We start from the raw sequence: 20,746 nt of genomic DNA, 5'->3' as shown, positions 1-20,746 counted from the left end.
ATATGGGGGGCTCCCGACTCTCCCCTGACAGCAGGGGTCAAAAGAGATAGAAAATCGGGTGCGAGTTTCACTGAACGCATCCGGACCTAATCCGTATCGTTCGTGTGAAAGAGGCCTAAGGCCTCTTTCACACGGGCGTTGCGGGAAAAGGTGCGGGTGCGTTGCGGGAACACCCGCGATTTTTCCGCGCGAGTGCAAAACATTGTAATGCGTTTTGCACTCGCGTGAGGAAAATCACGCATGTTTGGTACCCAAACCCGAACTTCTTCACAGAAGTTCGGGCTTGGGTTAGGTGTTGTGTAGATTTTATTACTTTCCTTTATAACATGGTTATAAGGGAAAATAATAGCATTCTGAATACAGAATGCTTAGTAGGTGATCAATTGAGGGTTAAAAAAAATAAAAAAAATTAACTCACCTTCTCCTTTTGTTCGCGTAGTTCCCGGTCTATTCTTTACTTCTCAAAAGATTAACTATCGGCTAGGACGGGGGTGACGTCGGATCACATGCTCCAATCACATGGTCCATCACCACGGTGATGGACCATGTGATTGGAGCATGTGATAAAATAAAAAACTGCTTGGTGTGAATCCGACCTAAAAGGCGTTTTACAATATACTCTGTCCTCAGCATTTTCAAGATCTCTGCTTGCTGTCTGTGAACAGAAACATTATTGTGAGTAGGATTCGGTTAGGACAGCTTATCAGCCTTTGTATGTATGCCATAAACCCATTCACTAACAGCAATCAGAGATCTCGCAAACACAAAGTATAGAAAAGTTTCAATATTCTGACCTTTGTAGTACGTAAAGAAAAGAAAATCGTAACATTTTCATAAACACAGCATGTGTTACCGTATGTCCCTGAAGTTTGGAAACTACTACGGGCGGGGGGACTCTCCCGGCATCGGTCTGATCAGGTTTTCATAGAACAGGGATGACTAGTCAATTTTCGGTCTGCGCTCTGCTGCTCTCTGTAATGGATCCGCAATCAGAAATGTTATGCAAATGAGGAAATGTGCCTAAAATGAGCCGATCAATGATACTCTCCGATGAACGCAGCTCCCAGGCTGACCTATGTGTCTCCATGGTTACAGGGAACAAGCAACCCCTGTGTGTCCTGATCCTGCGGTCCCGCGTCCCTCCCCTACTACTATCCGTAAATTATCACGAGGCAGAGGGTGCGACAGCAGGATCGCATTGGACACGGGGGTTATTGTCTAGAACAGAGATGCCCAACCTGCGGCCCTCCAGCTGCTGCAAAACTACAATTCTCAGCATGCCCTAAAAGCTGTAGGTTGTCCGGGCATACTGGGCTTTGCAACGGCTGGAGGGTCGCAGGTTGGGCATCCCTGGTCTTGAACCATGGAAACACATATAGGTCTGCATAGGAGCTGCATATAAACAACAGAAGTGTTACTCAAACCTATCTCCCCCAAAAAATGTTGCACTAAATGTTTTCGATTTTCATACGTTATTTGCACATCAGATGGTTCTCACAGATTTGACGTCTACCGCAGCGGGGCACAGACCCTGCTATGTTTAATCTGGCAGGAGCGCCTCGAAGAATTCCATATAAATGAGAGCAGTCATAAGGCTCGAGTGGAGGAATGCCGATCACGTGGCTCCGGAGATCTGGCATCTCCATACAGATATTTACCTAGCAAGAAATAATATAGGAACATCAGAATTTACAGCAGTACCTTAAAGTAAACCCGTCATTAAAGGGGCTGTGCCATAAAAAAAATATTGGACATTTTTCAAGCCTGGGTGTGAATACTTTTGAAATTTCATGTAATTAAAAATGTAGTATAGCCACTGAGTTATTCAATAAAATATATCTGTTTAGCGCCATTTGATTTTTTTCTAATTTCTCTATCCACATCAATAACAATACCAAGGTGGTCGCACATGATCAGTTCTTTCCTTCACCTGCCACCAGCCGGATCTACTGTTAGATGCTGTGACTGTTACAAAAAGAGAGATGCAGCAGAAAGAACACGTGCCCTGGAGATGGACATGCCCGCTGTAATAAGGAGAGAGCTGCAGAAGAAAGGACATGCCCACTGTGCTGTGATAGGGAGAGAGCTGCAGCAGAAAGGAAATGCCCTCTGAGCTGTGATGGGTAGAGAGCTGCAACAGAAAGAACACAACCCCTGAGCTGCGATGGGGAGATAGCTGCAGAAGAAAGGACGTGCCCACTGGGCTGTGATAGGGAGAGAGCTGCAGCAGAAAGGACATGCCCACTGGGCTGTAATAGGCAGAAAGGTATTCATTTTCACCATCAACTCGATTTTTTCAGGGTCTGTGCCAAAAATCTGCCCCTGTTTTTTCCACTGCATGTGAGCGGGGTTCTGGGTCCTCATGGGATGCAGATTGCCTGTTAAAGGGGTTGTCCGGGTTCACAGCTGAACCCGGACATAACCTTATTTTCACCGAGGCGCTAAATCCCGCCCATCAGTGCCGGTGACGTCTCGGGGTTCCTGGCAGCCCCATAGAGAGCCCCAGTACGTCACCGGACCTCCAAAAATGCCTTTGCCCTGTGCGATTTAGTGCAGGGCAAAGGAGAGCATCGGAGCATGAACTGCTCCGATGCTCATGTCAGGGGGGCTGCCGGGGTGAAAATGAAGGGATGTTCGGGTTCAGCTCTGAACCCAGACAACCCCTTTAAATCTGAAATGGGTGAATGGTGCCTTAAAGGGAACCTGTCACCGGGATTTTGTGTATAGAGCTGAGGACATGGGTTGATAGATGATCGCTAGCACATCCGCAATATCCAGTCCCCATAGCTCTGTGTGCTTTTATTGTATATAAAAACCGATTTAATACATATGCAAATTAACCTGAGATGAGTCAGAGCTTGAAAATATGACTCTTCTCTGGTCACACAAGTAAGATATGACTCTTTTATGTTAATTTGCATATGTATCAAATCGTTTTTTTTACACAATAAAAGCACACAGAGCTATGGGGACTGGATATTGTGGATGTGCTAATGGCCATCTAGCAACCCATGTCCTCAGCTCTATACCCAAAATCCTGGTGACAGGTTCCCTTTAAAGGTTATGGACATCATGGGGCAATTTTTTATCATTCCATTCAATCATTCTGGGCTAAAAATCATTATTTAAATTGGTTTTCATAAAAAATTTACAACATTTTTTACGCTACAGCTTTCACTTTTGGTGCCTCTGCGGACTAGCGGGCTCTCCGATTCACACTGGATCGGTCAAGGAATGAGTCTGACGGCTCGATCTGTGCTTTCCTAACAGCTCAATCAGTTTGATAACAATTTTGCTTGAATGAGTTTATGAGCTGTCAGCAGTTCAGAGATAAAGGCTACAGATGGAGCTATCAGAGCGGCAGTCTGACCGGTTCACTGTGAAGGAGAAACAACTGAGAGCTATATAGGAAAAACTTCTGAATATTTTTAATAAAGACCAATTTAAAAAACAATTTTTAGCCCAAAATTTGTAGAATACAACAATAAAAAATAAAAAATGTCCCCAAACATGTCCATAGTCTTTAATGCTGACAAGCAGATAGAGAATCCTCCTCTCCTACCGCAGCTGCGGTATTCATGGTACGTTACCGTAATGAGAGATACAGTGTGTCATATAATAGGGGGGAGAGGTCGGCTTGTCGAAAAATGTTAATGATACAGATTATTTCACTTTAATCCCTTAACAATATTTGGACGATTATGAGATTATAACATTTAAATGGGTAAATTCAGACTCCAGCACTCACTTTTTTTGAAGTATCAAGTTCTCCATCTTTATTCAATAGTTGTGCACAGACAATACAGGACTCAAAGTCGCTCTGGTGTAGGCTGTTGACGCGTTTCGAAAGAATCTTATTCGTAACAGTGCATGCGGATACATTCAAACCGCAAACATAGTGAGCTGGTATTCCACTTTACATATTATAACAGTTACACGCTCACTAGCGCCACCATCAGGCGATTATTATTATTATTATGGAAAACAAGTTCTGGGGAAGGCTCTGCTCCATTATAGACACATGAACTTGATCCCAACCTAAGTGTCCGCAAACTTGACATGGTACTGGTGTCGAGGAGGTATTCTGTGTACACGGCTGCAGAATATGTTGGTGCTACATAAAAACCTATTATCATCAATAGGATAGGTCATCGGGATCTGATCTGTGGGGTCTGACACCCGGGACCCTCGACAATCAGCTGTTTCAGAAGGCCCTGGTGCTCGCAGACGCCTAGGGTTGAAAAAGACCATAACGGTTGAAACGTCGCACTAAGGCCTCATGCACACGACCGTTGTTTTATTCCGTGTCCGTTGTTCAGTTTTTCTGCGGACCCATTGACTTTCAATGGGTCCGTTGAAAACTCGGCTAATGCACCGTTTGTCGTCAGTGATCCGTGGTTCCAGTCCGTCAAAAAAATATAACCTGTCCTATTTTTTTCACGGAAAACGGTTCGCGGACCCATTCAAGTCAATGGGACCGTGAAAAAACGCAGAGGCACACAAGATTGTCATCCGCGTCCGTGTCCGTTTTTTTCCTATCATTTGCATGGCAAACCTGTCTTAGATTTTTTTTTACTTTCCTTCATGTCTGGTGATCCTCCAAAAATAAAGGAAGACACACGGAAACGGATCACGGAACAACGGAACCCCATTTTGCGGAACGGAACACAACAACGGTCGTGGGCATGAGGCCTAAGTTGGTGAATAAATTCACTATACAATGTACGGCTCTGTGCTTGGTAAGATAGATCGCGGCGCTACTGTGAGCAACTGTGCCTTCTCAAACAGCTGATTGGTGGGTATCCCGGGTGTTGGACCCCCACCAATTGGATACCGGTGACCTATCCAGAGGAAAAATCTTGGAAAACCCCTTTAACATCCCCATCAGTTTGGCAGGGGTCTGCCTCCCAGCTGTTTGGCTGCTGCGCTCCAGAACACGTACTGGAACAGCACAGCTCCATATACTGGGTAGTGGCTGTGAATGGTAATTTAATGCTGCAGTACCGCTCGCGGCCACTACTCGGTGTATGGAGCTGTGATATTTTGGTGCTTGTTCTGGACCAAAGCAGACCATCTAAACAGCTGATCATTAGGGTGTCGGTAGTCGGACTGCCACAGATGTGACCTATCCTAGGAAAAAATCATCAATATTTCAGTCCCAGGAAAACACCTTTAAGGGAACCTACCTACAAGTCCAAAGCAGAGAACCCCTTTAATATTTCACTCTTTGACTACAATAAAAACCCTTCTTTTATTCTCCCTTCACGCGGTAATAATTACATTCAGGAGACTGTGATGCCGCCAAGTAACAACAATTAACTAGGAAATCTTTAGAATTCAGAGACTTTAATGTTTTCAACCACAAGGAGGAATCACTCTGTGGCTGTATTATTACTGTAGGTGCTCCTCGTGTTCTCCGTTCTTTTCCCTTCACAGAAGCTGTATCAGTCTCATGCCAGTCACTACGAGGGTGACTCCACAAATGCCAGTTTTGCCATGTTTGAGCCATGATGACAATTAAAGGGGTTGTCCCGTCTCAACCATTATGGCTTATTGCTCCCATATGCCACAAATGTAATACAGGTGAAGGTCCCACCTCTGTGCCCCCCGAAGAGAAGGGAGGATAGACCTGCATGTGTGGTGTGCTCTCACGTTGGAGGTCCCATTCTGGAGACAGGAGTGGGTCCCAGAGGTGGGACTCGCCTGTGTCTGACGTTTGCAGCATATCCTAGAGATATGCCATAAATCTCGAGATCGGAATACCCCTTCAAATAGCTACAAAACGTGTAGTCACTCCGCTGTCCTGGTTTTAAGACGCTTCATAAACATCTCCGTTTTATCGGATGCTGATTTTCTCTCTCGTTCTTTAGTCCTTCTACTTATATTTCTGGACGTACTTTGCCTTTTTTTTTTTTTTTTTCTTATACAACCTGTTCTAAATGGAATACCCCTTTAAAGTTGTTGTCCAGAACTAGGATTAGGAAAACATGGCTGTTTACTTCCAAAACCAGCAGCAGCTCCGTCCAAAAATAAAATTCAAAGTCTAGACACAGACAGGTCTTAAAATGCAAAGTGCACACAATGGACTGGCGGCCATCCAGCAAGACGAAACCCATCCATTTCTATGACTGAAGACCGCACACCGCCTGTCAATCCCAACTACAACTTCCCTTCTGAGAAGTGCCTGCTGGCTGCGAGGCTTGTTAAGGGTGGAGGTCGATGGTTGGCAATAGAGAGTCATGGTGGGCACCTATGCCACCCTCTCAGACTTTACCCAAGGCCATCCTAGAGCCTTAAGCATCCTTCCGGTGGAGGGAGGTGGATGCTTTATTAAGGTGCACATTGTAACCTTACCCAGGAGAGCAGAGGACTATACCCCGAGCAGCAGCTACCCAGCCAGCCCTACCAGGTGCTGATGCCAGCCTTGCACTTATTAGATCCAGGCCCACAGAGAAAAAGCCTTGGATGATTGGCTAAGTATAACTTTGCAGCTGATTGGTGCTTGAGATTACGCTGTGAGTTTCTGCTGAGAGAAAGGCAGAGAGAGCTGCTTTTTTTTTTCAATTGGTTCAAAATTCACTACTTATTAATATTCAATATCTAGGTTCCAAAGCCCCTGCAATTTAAAATATAACCTTCTGGCTACCGGCAGCCACCACTAGGTGGAGCTTACCGCACACCGTGTTATTACAGAGTTCAATGTGTAACAGTATGCAGTAAGCTCCCTCTAGTGGTGGCTGCAGGTAGCCAGAATGTTAACGATTTATTTCTATGCTTAGGCAGGGGAATTTGAAGCTCTCTAGCAGACAAACAAAGCTCAGACCACTCGTAAAGATATACTAAGAAATGAATTAAATATATATGTGGATATAAAATCAATATATCAGAATAGGCCGATTACACTCACTTGCCGGGTGCCCACAGACCAAAATCAATAAGAAAATGGGAAAAATGTTGTGAGGTATAAACAGACCACAATAACTATATTAATATAATATGTAATATTTCTTGATTCATAGATCTTATATTCATACAGTTATTGTGGTCAGTTTATGCCCGGAGAACCTCACATTTGTTACACTAAGAAATTAACCATCACATAAACTGAAACCAACTCAGAATAAAAACTCCTGCCACGTCTTTCCACGAGATACGATCTAGCGGTTACTCTCTGAATGGTTTGAATGGCGTAATTACACGTAATAAAATACAACCAGTGCGCCCTTTACTGCTGAATGGATACTGGGCGAGCACTGATAGTACCTATAATAAATCCAAAAAGAACTCCCATTTTCCACTGCTCACCAGTACAGGAGGACATGCCGGCCACTACAACCTGTGCGCACTCCGTCTATAGGGGTGCTTAAAGGGGGATTCCGGCTTCTCTGGGACTGACAGAAACACAGAGCTCGGCTGTTTGAGCTAGTCCCATAGATATGACTGGGGCGGCAGTGGACGGGCGCTGCAGGTTTTATCCGGAATACCCCTTTAAGAACGGTAACTGGTAAAATGATCATATAATATATATAATAATGCATATAACTAGTATTTTAATACTTCATCATTTAAACTACATCCAGAGGCAAAAAAAAAAAAAAAAAGAGATCCTCAGAAAGAAAACAGCAGAGGAGTTCCCCTTGGGCAAGGAGAAGTGTGAACGAGGTGCCCATCAACGCCCAGGACATCGTGGTTCTGCATTGTGGGGTCGTATAAGAAGATCTGTCAGCAGCATGAACCCTATGATAACAAGCATACTGCCTAGTATGGTAGGGTTGATCCTGCTGGTTAAAATGATACCCGTCTTATGCAAATTGGTTGCGGTGTTCCATAAAAATTAGATCTTCAGGGCACCTCATTTGCATAAAGAATAATTTTCACAAGACAGGTATCATTATAATCAGCAGGATCAACCCTACCAGGAAGTATGAATAGGGTTGATCCTGCTGACAGGTGTTAGGCTTTTAAAAAGTGCCTGTAATAATTACTTAGGGCTCTTTCACACTTGCGTTATTGTCTTCCGGCATAGAGTTCCGTCGTCGGGACTCTATGCCGGAAGAATACTGATCAGGATTATCCTAATGCATTCTGAATGGAGAGTAATCCGTTCAGGATGCATCAGGATGTCTTCAGTTCCGGTACGGAACGTTTTTTGGCCGGAGAAAATACCGCAGCATGCTGCGCTTTTTGCTCCGGCCAAAAATCCTGAAGACTTGCCGCAAGGCCGGATCCGGGATCAATGCCCATTGAAAGGCATTGATCCGGATCCGGCCTTAAGCTAAACGTCGTTTCGGCGCATTGCCGGACCCGACGTTTAGCTTTTTCTGAATAGTTACCATGGCTGCCGGGACGCTAAAGTCCTGACAGCCATGGTAAGTGTAGTGGGGAGCAGGGGAGCAGTATAATTACCGTCCGTGCGGCTCCCCGGGCGCTCCAGAGTCACGTCAGGGCGCCCCAAGCGCATGGATCATGTGATCACATGGATCACGTCATCCATGCGCATGGGGCGCTCTGACGTCATTCTGGAGCGCCCGGGGAGCCGCACGGACTGTAAGTATACCGCTCCCCCGCTCCCCGCTCCTACTATGGCAACCAGGACTTTAATAGCGTCCTGGGTGCCATAGTAACACTGAAAGCATTTGGAAGACGGTTCCGTCTTCAAATGCTTTCAGTACACTTGCGTTGTTACGGATCCGGCAGGCACCTCCGGCAACGGAAGTGCATGCCGGATCCCAACAACGCAAGTGTGAAAGAGGCCTAAGGGTACTTTCACACTAGCGTTATTCTTTTCCGGCATTGAGTTCCGTCCTAGGGGCTCTATACTGGAAAAGAACTGATCAGTTTTATCCCCATGCATTCTGAATGGAGAGTAATCCGTTCAGGATGCATCAGGACGTCTTCAGTTCAGTCGTTTTGACTGATCAGGACGGAGATAATATTGCAGCATGCTACGGTTTTATCTCTGGCCAAAAAAACTGAACACTTGCCTGAATGCCGGATCCGGCATTTTTTTCCATAGGAATGTATTAGTTCCGACTCCGGCATTAAAAATGTGAAAAAAATAAATGCCGGATCCGTTTTTCCGGATGACACCGGAGAGACGGATCCGGCATTTCAATGCATTTGTCAGACGGATCAGGATCCTGATCAGTCTTACAAATGCCATCAGTTGGCATACGTTTTGCCGAATCACTCTGCCGCAAGTGTGAAACTAGCCTTAAAAGGGTCTTCCACTTTGGACAATCCCTCCCTAGACCCCCTATTATGGCATAAAGGGTTAATGGAAGGAGGAAATGGTCAGACATCAAGTTACTGCCCCTGTGATAATAGCTAAATGTACGGCGAGATGCAGGGTTCAGCCCAGATGTATACAGATGTTAGGTCTATGGGGGAAGGACCTACACTTTGGCATTTTAGGACCACAAGATGGCCGCTTCCGGATGTTGGATTCACTGCAACCTTGAGTCGTTAGATCGGCCTCACCACGAAATAGCTTGAATAAAGCATCTGACTGCAGCCGCGGACCAGACGCCATCCATCATCCGGACAAATATATCTCTACCTCTCCTCAAAGGCAATTAACCTCCCCAAGAGGCAAATCTCAGCTGCCTCTGGTCCTGGCAGACGAGGAAATTCTGAGCAAAAATATAGCAAAAACAGCACAACAACAGCATCAGACCAGCGAGTGGTCCACGTGATGGGTGCATTTCCTGCACAGGACTACTGTACTGTACTCCCATGATGCTGTAAAGTATATTCCTGTACATATGAGGCAGTATTATAGTAGTTATATTCTTGTACATAGGAGCAGTATTATAGTAGTTATATTCTTGTACACAGGAGGCAGTATTATAGTAGTTATATTCTTGTACATAGGAGCAGTATTATAGTAGTTATATTCTTGTACATAGGAGACAGTATTATAGTAGTTATATTCTTGTACATAGGAGCAGTATTATAGTAGTTATATTCATGTACATAGAAGCAGTATTATAGCAGTTATATTCTTGTACATAGGAGGCAGTATTATAGTAGTTATATTCTTGTACATAGGAGCAGTATTATAGTAGTTATATTCTCGTACATAAGAGCAGTATTATAGTAGTTATATTTTTGGCCACAGGGGCAGGTTTATAGTAGTATCTAGGCTTGCAATGTTAAAAAGGGGTTTTCCAAGACTTTATAACTGATGACCTATCCTCAGGATAGGTCATCAGTATCTGATCATTGGGAGTCCAACACCTGGGACCCCTGCTGATCAGCTGTTTGAGAAGGCAGCTTCACTTCTGTGAGCGCCGCAGCCTTCTCTCCCTTTTCTTAGACCAGTGACGACACGTTCATCGGTCACGTGGCCTAGGCGCAGCTCAGCCCTATTGAAGTGAATGTGGCTGGGCACAATACCAAGCCCAGCCATTATACAATGTATGGCGCTCTGCTTGGTAACCTGCAAGCAGGCCGCGGCGCTCATAGGAGCGCCAATACCTTCTGAAACAGCTGATCGATGGGAGACCCCGGTGTCGGATCCTGAGAACTTTTTATCGCACATCGGTTTAATGCACACTTCTAGGTGGTTGCAGGTGCCTTTTTCTAGAACACGCAGCTTTATGGTTCCTGCACACGGGTGCTGGTTTACAAACAGACAATCCAGACAGATTTCCGTGCATTTCCACACCAAATCTGCACCAAAAACCACATGTGTTACACCAAAAAAAAAAAAAATTAAGAAGGTCAATTCCCGCACAGACGAAAAATGCAAAGTGTATGCAGGATTTGTCTTATCTCAAACACTTTGCCTATAGGCCTCTTTCACACGGGCGTCATGTTTTTTGCCCGGATAAGATGCGGGTGCGTTGCGGGAAAATGCGCGATTTTTCCGCGCGAGTGCAAAACATTGTAATGGGTTTTGCACGAGCGTGAGAAAAATCGGCATGTTTGGTACCCAAACCCGAACTTCTTCACAGAAGTTCGGGTTTGGGTTAGGTGTTCTGTAGATTGTATTATTTTGGTTATAAGGGAAAATAATAGCAGTCTGAATACAGAATGCATAGTACAATAGGGCTGGAGGGGTTAAAAAAAAATATATATATATAATTTAACTCACCTTAATCCACTTGATCGCGCAGCCGGCATCTCTTCTGTCTTCTTTTTTGCTGTGCACAGGAATAGGACCTTTGATGACGTCACTGTGCTCATCACATGGTCCAATCACATGGTTCATCACCATGGTGAGGGACCATGTGATTGGATCATGTGATGTGACGTCACCACAGGTCCTTAGCCGGCAGCTCAACATTACAGAAGAAGACAGAGATCCGCAACTACGCGATCAAGTGGACTCGGTGAGTTAATTATTATTATTTTTTTAACCCCTCCATCACTATTTTACTCTATTCAGAATGCTATTATTTTCCCTTATAACCATGTTATAAGGGAAAATAATACAGATCGGGTCCCCAGCCCGATCGTCACCTAGCAACCATGCGTAAAAATCGCACCGCATCCGCACTTGCTTGCGGATGCTTGCGATTTTCACGCGGCCCCATTCACTTCTATGGGGCCTGCGTTGAGTGAAAAGCGCTAAATATAGAGCTTGCTGCGATTTTCACTCAACGCACAAGTGATGCATGAAAATCACCGCTCATGTGCACAGCCCCATAGAAATGAATGGGTCAGGATTCAGTGCGTTCACCTCACGCATTGCACCCGCGCGGAATACTCGCCCGTGTGAAAGGGGCCATACTGTATTGGGCTGCGTTTTTTGTGCATGAAAACTTGCACGGAAAAAAACGTGCGTAATCCCCAACATGTGCAGGTAGCCTTAGTGCAATCATAAAGTGCAATTATAAAACCTGAGCAGATAAAGCCGTTATCAGACACAGTATCATTATAATCCACAAGCTGCGAACCGCCATAGAGGTAACAGCGGTCCTGAGGCGGTTGTATGCTGTCATTGATCTTCTTCCTGCAGCGCATTACTAAGATCTGCGGGATTAACAAGATACAAACAGGAACAACGGAGCCACAAAGCCACTCACGCTATACGGACATGATTAACCGACTCTGATGAACCCCCCCTTTACAAAAACAAGATCCGTCGAGCTTTACGCATCAGGTCAGGTCCCACGTGGTAGAAGCTGCAAGTTGAGATGCCTTTACCTCGAGATCAGCTCACATATCCGCTCCTGAAATACTCTGTGCTGCTGGGGGGGGAATCCAGTTTAAATCTTAAGACTCTGGGGGTCATTTACTAAGACTCCTTACAGCAGTTTGTTTTTTTTTGGGGGGGGGGGGGGGGGGGGGAGTACCAAGTGCAGTGTTAAAATAAAAAAAGAAGTTTACATTTTTTTGTACAACAATATATTTGCTACTTTTTCTCAGGCGGAAATCTGGCGCAAAGGGAACGATAAATGAACCCCATTATCTTTACGCGAGCACGCGCGGCGACACTATGAGCTTAGGGAAATCAGAACGGAACTGGTGGCTGCACACGTAAAACGCCCGGTGTGAACACTGCCAAAAAGAAAAACACGAAGGTGTCATATGTGACAGCTCATATCAGTGAGGTCAAAGTCATCGCCAGCGCTGCCGCGGCACCGAAATCAATGACGCCTCCTAAGCGGCCTGCGTTCAGAGCAATTTCCGACAATTAAATCAATCAACGAGCACCAGATTAGACAGCAGAGTACAACGCGTCACACTTAGCGCCAGCAAAGTATAGGACGTGACAAGATTGTATATTCACGTGTAACATTACTGAGATTTAAATGGGGAAAACCAAGAAAATCCGTAAAGAACGGAAGGTGAGGTGGGGCTTACTTAAAGGCGTTTTCCAGTTTGCATCAAAATCCTTTCAAACAATTATTGATGAAGGAATGGGTAATTCTGTAATGTATTTCTTTTACCTTTATTGCCCCTATCTCCCGTTCTGGGGCAATAAAGGTCACATAAATACGTCCATTTTTTGGTATAAATAACATAACTTTATTCTCTGGGTCAGTACGATTACAGTGATACCAAATACATATACGGTATTTTTTTTTACATTTTACTACTGTTTTTCAATTTAAAAAAAATAACTTTTTGCATTGCCGTAGAGACCCATAACTTTTATATTTTTCTTTCTATGGAGTTGTGTGAAGGTTTTATTTTTGCGGGACAACTTGTATTTTTCATTGGTATCATTTTGAAGTAAATGGCGCTTTTTGATCGCATGTTATTATGATTTTTTGGTGGCAACTAAGAATAAATTAGCAATTCTGTCTTTTTTTTTACGGCGTTCACCGTAGGGGATAATTTACATGATATTTATGTAGTCCAGGTCGTTACGGATGCAGAAATACCAAACATATGGGGAAGATTTATTTTTTTTGCAATTTTTTTTCATTTTTTCAATGGAAAAAAAGCATTTTTTTTTTTATGGGATTTTTTTTATTGAATAAATGAGTTTTTTTAAAACTTTTTTTAACCACTTAATAGTCCCACAAGGGGACTATAACAGACAGCTTTTTGATTGCTTTTAAAATGCAATGCACTATCCCTATAGTGCATTGCATTTTAATGTCAGTGCTATTCTAACATTGACCAGCAGGCTGCGCCAGAGAGGCGCAGCCTGCTGGAAATTACTGAAGGCTGGTCTGGGGCCTACTTGAGACCCCAGCCAGCCTTCACACACATCGGCACCTCGCGATCGCATTTCCGGGGTGTCGATGGGAGACAGAGGGAGTCCGCTCCCTCTGTCAGCACTTTACATGCGGCGGGCCGTCGTAAAAAAAAGCGGCAGCCCAGCCTAAGGCACCTTAGTGAACGCCGTAAAAACACATATGGGTGGTCACTAAGGGGTTAAACATTGGTAATTATAAGAGGATATCCCAGAATTTGCTGCTAACTTTTTATGAAGTTTTCAACTTAAATGGGTTTGCACCACGCAAAATATTCTACAGTTTTTAAACCAGCCAATGGATCTGAATTATTTTTTAATTGCATGTAATAAAAAATTTGGCATAACCACTGAGTTATTCAATAACACTTATCTGTATAGCGCCACCTGCTGTTTTTTCTTATTTCTTTGTGCGGCTCACTGAGCTGGTCGCACATGCTCAGTTTCATCCTTTGAATTCCTCCTGAGCTGCGATAGGAAAAAATCTGCAGCAGAAAGGACACGCTCCCTGCGCTGCAGCAGAAAAGACACTCCCCTTGAGCAGCCAACAGGGAAACATGGGGCTCCCGTTCTTGCAATCAGTAGGGGCCCCAGGGGATCAGACACATCCTGTGGATAGGTGATAGCTCTTGCAGTGGGACAAGGGGTTTTCTGGGGTATTAAAAACGTTGGCTACATGGAGGAAACGTAATAAAACAAGAAGCATAACCCATACTTTGCAGTTCAATAACCCGCGGCTCCAGCGCCGTCACTCTGCGGTCCCCGACGGTCTTTCTTTACTTCCTTGTACAGATAAGGTGACGTACACGCACGTGACTGCTGCAGCCAATCTGGTTGAAGCTGACTGCAATGATGCTAGTGATTTGCTGCCGCAGTCACATGGTTGTACATGACATCATCAAGTAGACAAAGACACCGCAGGCGTGGTAAGGGAAAGACGCTCGCAGGCTGCCAGCTCCCTCACCGCGCCTGCGCCGTTCACCAGAGCATAGGGCTGGCAGACGGATGCGAACGCTGCCTGGCCCTGTCAATCAGGACTTGGAGGGAGGCGACAAAGGTGGGAGAACGGAGCCGCTAGGAGAGGCTAATTAGCATATTATAAAAGTTAGATTTCTGGCGTTACGGGGGCATAGATACAAGTAGGAATAGGCTACTTAGGTTTAGCTGACATTAGCACATCGCTAATGTCAGCTAGCTAAGGCTCCATTCACACGTCCGCAAAATGTGTCCGCATCCTTTCCGCAATTTTGCGGAAAGGGTGCGGACCCATTCATTCTCTATGGGGACGGAATGTGCTGTCCGCATCCACATTTGCGGATCCGCACTTCCGCATCCGTGCTTCCGTTTCCGCCAAAAAATAGAACATGTCCTATTCTTGTCCGCAATTGCGGACAAGAACAGGCATATTTTATTATGTCAGCAATGTGCGGTCCGCAAAATGCGGAACGCACATTGCCGCTTTCCGTGTTTTGCGGATCCGTGACTCCGTGTATCCGCAAAACACATTGCGGACGTGTGAATGGAGCCTTAATAAGGTTAAATCTGGTGACAGAATCCCTTTAGGCTACATTCACACGTCAGTATTTTTCTATATCCCGATTTTCGGTCCGTTTTTTGCGGATCCGTTGTTCCTGAAAATGTTTCCGTATGTCTTTTGTTTTTTGCGGATCCGCAAAAAACGGAAACATGTATAAATTTCAATAAGCAAATAAAGTTGTTTGGATTTCTTTGAAAAAAAAAAGTGAATAAAAGTTTATAAAATAAAAATTCAATTTCCAGGAACGGAATCCGCATAAAACGAATGACATACGTAATGACATACGAATGTCTTCCGTTTTTTGCGGATCCATTGACTTTGTATTGTACCAGGATCCGATTTTTGCGGAAAAGAATAGGACAAGTTTTATATTTTTTCGGACATGCGGAACGGAACAACGGAAAAGGACAGCACACATTGTGCTGTCCGATTTTTTCCAGGACCCATTGAAAATGAATAAGTACAGAACTGGTCCAGATCTGTTCCGCATAAAACGGAACAGATCAGGAAAGAAAAAACGGATGTGTGAATGGACCCTAAAGGTAATGTCCATTGGCTCTTTTCCAGGTTTACTGTAGACGGGCAAGGACAGAACCGCATCTATTCTCTATTAGAGACGGAGTACTACTACCACCAGCCTCTTCTCTGCGCGTCTCTCCAGCCTAGTCATCACACTGGATGGAACTTTTTGGTCGGGCATCGTGTGACCGTCGCACAACCGCTCTATGGGAGTAAAACTGCGCACCAACCGCAAGAACTCTGCCATCTTAGAAAATCTTGTCATACAAAATAGTGGATGTGCATAGCAACCATTCGCTTCCACAGCAACAGACCACATCTTTAGTCGCTTGTAGTGTGGTTTGACTGGTTGCTATAGTGACTGTTCCACTTCTTCCCTCAATGTGATGACAGACAGGACGTTCAGGACTCTCCCCTCACAATCAATGGTTTCTGTCACCCGTCTCCGGTACATTCCCATACATAGCGGGGGCTGAGATGGCGCTCACCAGAGCTGAGGACTTTAGGTTTAAGAAAGCAAACACAGGCCGGGGAGGGGGGGGGAGCCCAATAAAGGGAGGCTCCAGCAGTATGAATCACTGCTCTGAAGCCAGCTGACTCCTCCATTATTCACCGCACATCACTCGAGGTGACTCCCTCACCAGAGAACAGGCCAAACCGGAGGCCGCCACCTCAGATTTTCCACTAAATGCATGGAGGCAATTAAAGACTGAACAGAGACAGCAGGCCGCAACCAAGACGGAGTTATTTCTGTCCTGGAGAACAGATGGAGCAGACTGTAGTGTAAAAGCCTCCTGACACCAGTGAGACTACTCCCGGCAACGCACGATGGGAATTGTAGTTCTCCTCCAACCACTGATTCCCTAAGGCCTTATTCACACGTGAAGATTTCTGCAAAGAATCCGTGTTTGGTCCATGTGTCATCCGTGTTCCACTGACACTGCACGGCTGAAAATCAAAGGGGTTGTTCCATCTTGGACATTGGGGGCAAATCACCTCCCACCTCTGGGACTCGCACCTATCCTTAGAACGAAGCCGACAAAGCGCAGGAGGGCGCACCGCGCGTGCACGGCCACCCCCCAATCATTCCTATGGGAGCGACGAAAATAGCCAAGCACCGGTAATATGCCCCCAATGTCCAAGATAGGAATGCCCCTTTAATTTTCAGAGCACGACCTATAAATGGTCCATGAAACACGGACAGCGTCCGTGTTTTTCAAGGACCCATACACTATAATGGGCGTTATGGACAAAATAGAGCATGCTTCTGTGCTAAAATACAGATGTGTGACTACACCCATTAAGGCCTCATGCACACGACCGTATCCGTTCTGCGGTCCGCAAGGCGTGAATCCGAAAAACACGGATCCCGGCTGTGTGCACGCTGCCATTTTATTTATTTTTTTACTCCTCTAGAAGTGTCCTATCCTCGTCTGCAAACGGACAAGAATAGGAGATGTTCTATTGTTTTGCGGAGCTGTGGAATGGACGTCGGGTGCTGTCCGCATCTTTTGCAGCCCCACTGAAATAAACGGGTCTGCGTCCGATTCGTAAAAGATCCAGATCGGTTGTGGACAAAAAACTACGGTCGTGTTTTTGAGGCCTAAAATGAATGGGATTGTGTTCTCTCCGCGGCGGATCTGACAGGATCACACTTGCGGCGTTATTCAACAGCTCACAAAGGCAGTCGCCTGTCGGCAAGTCCCGGATATTAGACACTGCCCCTTTAAAAGCAGCTTCAACCCTAAAGCATCAGGAAAATAAAATTCCGTGTGGTTGCCCTTTATGTAGAGAAAACGGCTGTTTTATGGCTTCCCTGTTCTGCAAGGATGTGTTCACACAGTGCGGCCACTCCCCATTTTATTTTGTCATGCAGCCAAGAACCCCACTGCAAAATGCCCATGGGGGAAGGGGGGGTGAGAGTTATCAAAACTGGTGTAAAGTAGAACTGGCTTAGTTACCCATAGCAACCAATCAGATTCCACCTTTCATTTTCCAAAGGAGCTAAGAAAAATGCAAGGTGGAATCCGATTGGTTGCTACGGGCAACTAAGCCAGCTTTCCTTTACACCAGTTTTGGTTGCATAAAAATGCAAGCAGCAAAAACAGCAGCACAACTGCACCATGTGAACACACCCTTACCTTATATGCCTTTACAAATGTCTGTTTGAAGAAGTGCACCCACTGTGACCAATCACTGTTAGCAATGAGGGTAGGAGCCACTTCAATCATGGAAGATTTAAAGGGCCAGGTCACTGATTATTCTCTGGTTTAGCTCTATGACATATGAAATAAAATCAGCCAGTAACCACCACGAGCAGACACAGATTGGTTATTTGTGGGCTGTATACGAGCCATGACATGGGCTTCTAGCAAATCAATAAGATATAAATACACAAATGTAGCAGAGCCGAGGCTATCACGTTGCAGGGTTTGTCATGTGGCATAAGGCATGGTGATCTCATAATGGGTGTCACAGGGCTGGAAGGGGAAGCTACTCTATTATTCCATTAGTAGGCAAAAACAATGCAGTCCAAGAGACACCTCTGCTACATCAGCGTAAAGATGTAGCAGTGCTGAATTTGTCACCGTCGAGCTCTTTTGAGATGCTTTGTGCATAAATTAGAAACAGGTAGATTTTCATTGCCACTCTTTATTGGGGGCGTCTCAGAGGACTGACTAGAAACATCCAGGGTTCTGCCAAATTACAAACTCCGAGTGTCACTACTCTTCTCTCCACACAGAGTCCCTACTAAGCTCATAGAACATTCTTACAGTCACGGACGGATTTCTCCACGACGCGCTCACTGCCCGGCTGCTCTACGGTAACAGCTGGGCAGATCGCCGTTAACACTCACAGCGGCGCGGCAAGATCTGACACCGGGCAAGAAGGAAGTCGCCGCCCGATCCGTTCCATTTCATGGGCAGCGCTTGAGTCGACCCCTGAATTTTCTATGTGGTGTTGAGCTGGGTTAAAAAGTGGGCATCACTGCCAGATGTAGCAGAGCTGAGTTTATCATTTGTCCCAACTACATTTTGTCACCACAAGGCAACATATCTGGCTCTGCTACATAAGAATAAATATGTATTTATAGATAAATCCAGCATCTATTCGATGTCGGATTAAAGGGAACATCATGCACTTAATATGCAGTTTCTCCACAGCAGTAGTGCAGCCTGCCATCACATACCTCGCCAGGGTTGTCACCCAGCTTTCCCACAGTCCTGAACGGAGAAGCTGCCTTTTAAGGAACGGATACACCCGGCACTCCTCCATAACTAAGCAGATTCTTCCTTCAAGACCCCAGGAAATCTGGCTGACAACCCCTGTGACAGCTATAATAGCGGTCATATTGGTTGTCACCTCTCTTTCCCACAGTCCTGAGCGGAGAAGCTGCCTTTTAAGGAGCAGATACACCCCGCACTCTCACCGCTCTTTCCCAATAACAGATCATCGGAGTAGAAAGGACCTCCTGAAAAGTTCCCTTCTGTACCATTATAACCTTATTACAATTCCTAACCCCCACACTGGTCATGAGTTCAAAGCCAAACACTTCCGAGACATTTGTTGTTACTCCCCAAAGTCACGCGGGGCCCCTTGGATAGGCTGTCCCCCTATAACAGGGGTCAGAAACCTGCGGCACTCCAGCAGTTGTGAAACTACAATTCCCAGCATGCTCCATTCCTTTCTATGGGAGTTTCAAGAACAGCTGAGCAACTGTGCACGCTGGGAGTTGTAACTGCACAACAGCTGGAGCGCCCCAGGTTGCTGACCCCCCCCCCCCCATGCCCTATCATATTAGCCCTTTAAGGGAAAAATAAAGTGTAAGCTCCTCTGACCACAGCGCTCTTACCTTGTGCAATAGCGATAGACTCAAATCTGTGCAGTTCCCTCAGCAGGCAGCTCCGCTCGGTGGAGTGCAGGCTGTAGATGAAGTCCCTGGCTCCTTGCGCCGTGTTCAGCGACTCCATGGGCTCCTTCCTGGGGTGCGTGCCCAACGGCCGGCAGCTTTGCAAGACGGAGGTCCCCGGATTCTTCCTGCCGCTCGTCCCCAGCCAGCTCCACGCCTTGTTGGGGGGGAAGGCGGGACGCAGAACAGTCCGGCTCAACAGCGCAAGCATCGACATTGTCCTTTTGGAAGTGCTACCGAGACCCTACCGGTCAACAGAGAGGCGAGCCTGACAGGAGGGTCCGTCAGCGCGCAGCAATGTGCATAGGGACGTAAACAATGGCAGTGACTAGATGTGATGTGTCATGGAGTAACAGTCAGTATGTAATACTGTAGAGGTAGGTACAATGTAGAGCAGGTAAGTACAGGTAGGTGTGATGATACAATGTATCAGTCAGTGTAGAATCTCCTGTGCACTATAGACACACATGTCAGCGCCCAGGACAGGTGCCTGCCTCCAGATATAAGCCTGTGGACATAGGGGGCAGCATGCACAGGCTGGATCACTCTATAGGGCTGTACGGAGCAGCCGAGCATGCATCAGAGTCTGCCAATAGTCCGGATCTTCGGGTGCATCCAGTTCCAGGGTCTATATTGGGAAGGAAGGGGGGAGCCACTCACCCTGCCCTGAGCACCATGTCCAGGTCACCTTTCAGCCGGGATCGGGAGCCGCCAGCAGCAGCAGAAGCAGAAGCAGCACGGGCAGAGTCCCCGGGAAAGAGGCGTGGAGCGCTCGCCTCTCAGCTCCCTGGCAGTGTCAAACAAGGCGCATGCGCGTTCCGCGGAAAGCTGCCAGCCCGGCGCGGTCACGTGGGGCGCGTCCTCGACGGCTGGCGCAGGCGCAGTGGCGTTGTGCTGTTTGGAGGGGCGTTTGAGGGTCAGTGACTAGTGGATAGGGCAATAATTATGGTTAAAGGGGAATACGCTGCAATATATCTGCAAAATGACTTCTATAATGCAAAAAATATTACAGGTGAAGTATACTATTAATATTAATGGAAAAATCATGTTCTGAACAGGGACCTACAGACAAATCTGAAGGACTGTAGTAGAACACCACAATATGAGAGATTCACCAAATAACACT

At 45.9% G+C, this 20,746-nt stretch overlaps 1 protein-coding gene across 2 annotated transcripts in view; it reads right to left on the bottom strand.

The window, feature by feature from the left end:
- The window catches only part of TMEM65 (transmembrane protein 65), a 61,524-nt gene extending 41,087 nt beyond the window's left edge, over positions 1-20,437 (bottom strand). Inside the window, exon 1 of one of the 2 annotated variants that reach the window (XM_040431679.1) lies at positions 19,564-20,437. In XM_040431679.1, coding sequence (XP_040287613.1) covers positions 19,564-19,837 — 274 coding nt within the window. In that variant the 5' untranslated portion in view covers positions 19,838-20,437. The remainder of the gene's footprint in view (positions 1-19,563) is intronic. The other variant, XM_040431680.1, reaches the window with a different exon arrangement.
- Between the last annotated feature and the right edge of the window lie 309 nt (positions 20,438-20,746).

The sequence above is a fragment of the Bufo bufo genome, chromosome 5 (assembly GCF_905171765.1).
Source record: "Bufo bufo chromosome 5, aBufBuf1.1, whole genome shotgun sequence".
Taxonomy (NCBI): domain Eukaryota; kingdom Metazoa; phylum Chordata; class Amphibia; order Anura; family Bufonidae; genus Bufo; species Bufo bufo.
Note: the sequence above shows the minus strand (reverse complement) of the source record. Positions and strands in the feature narration are given on the sequence as shown.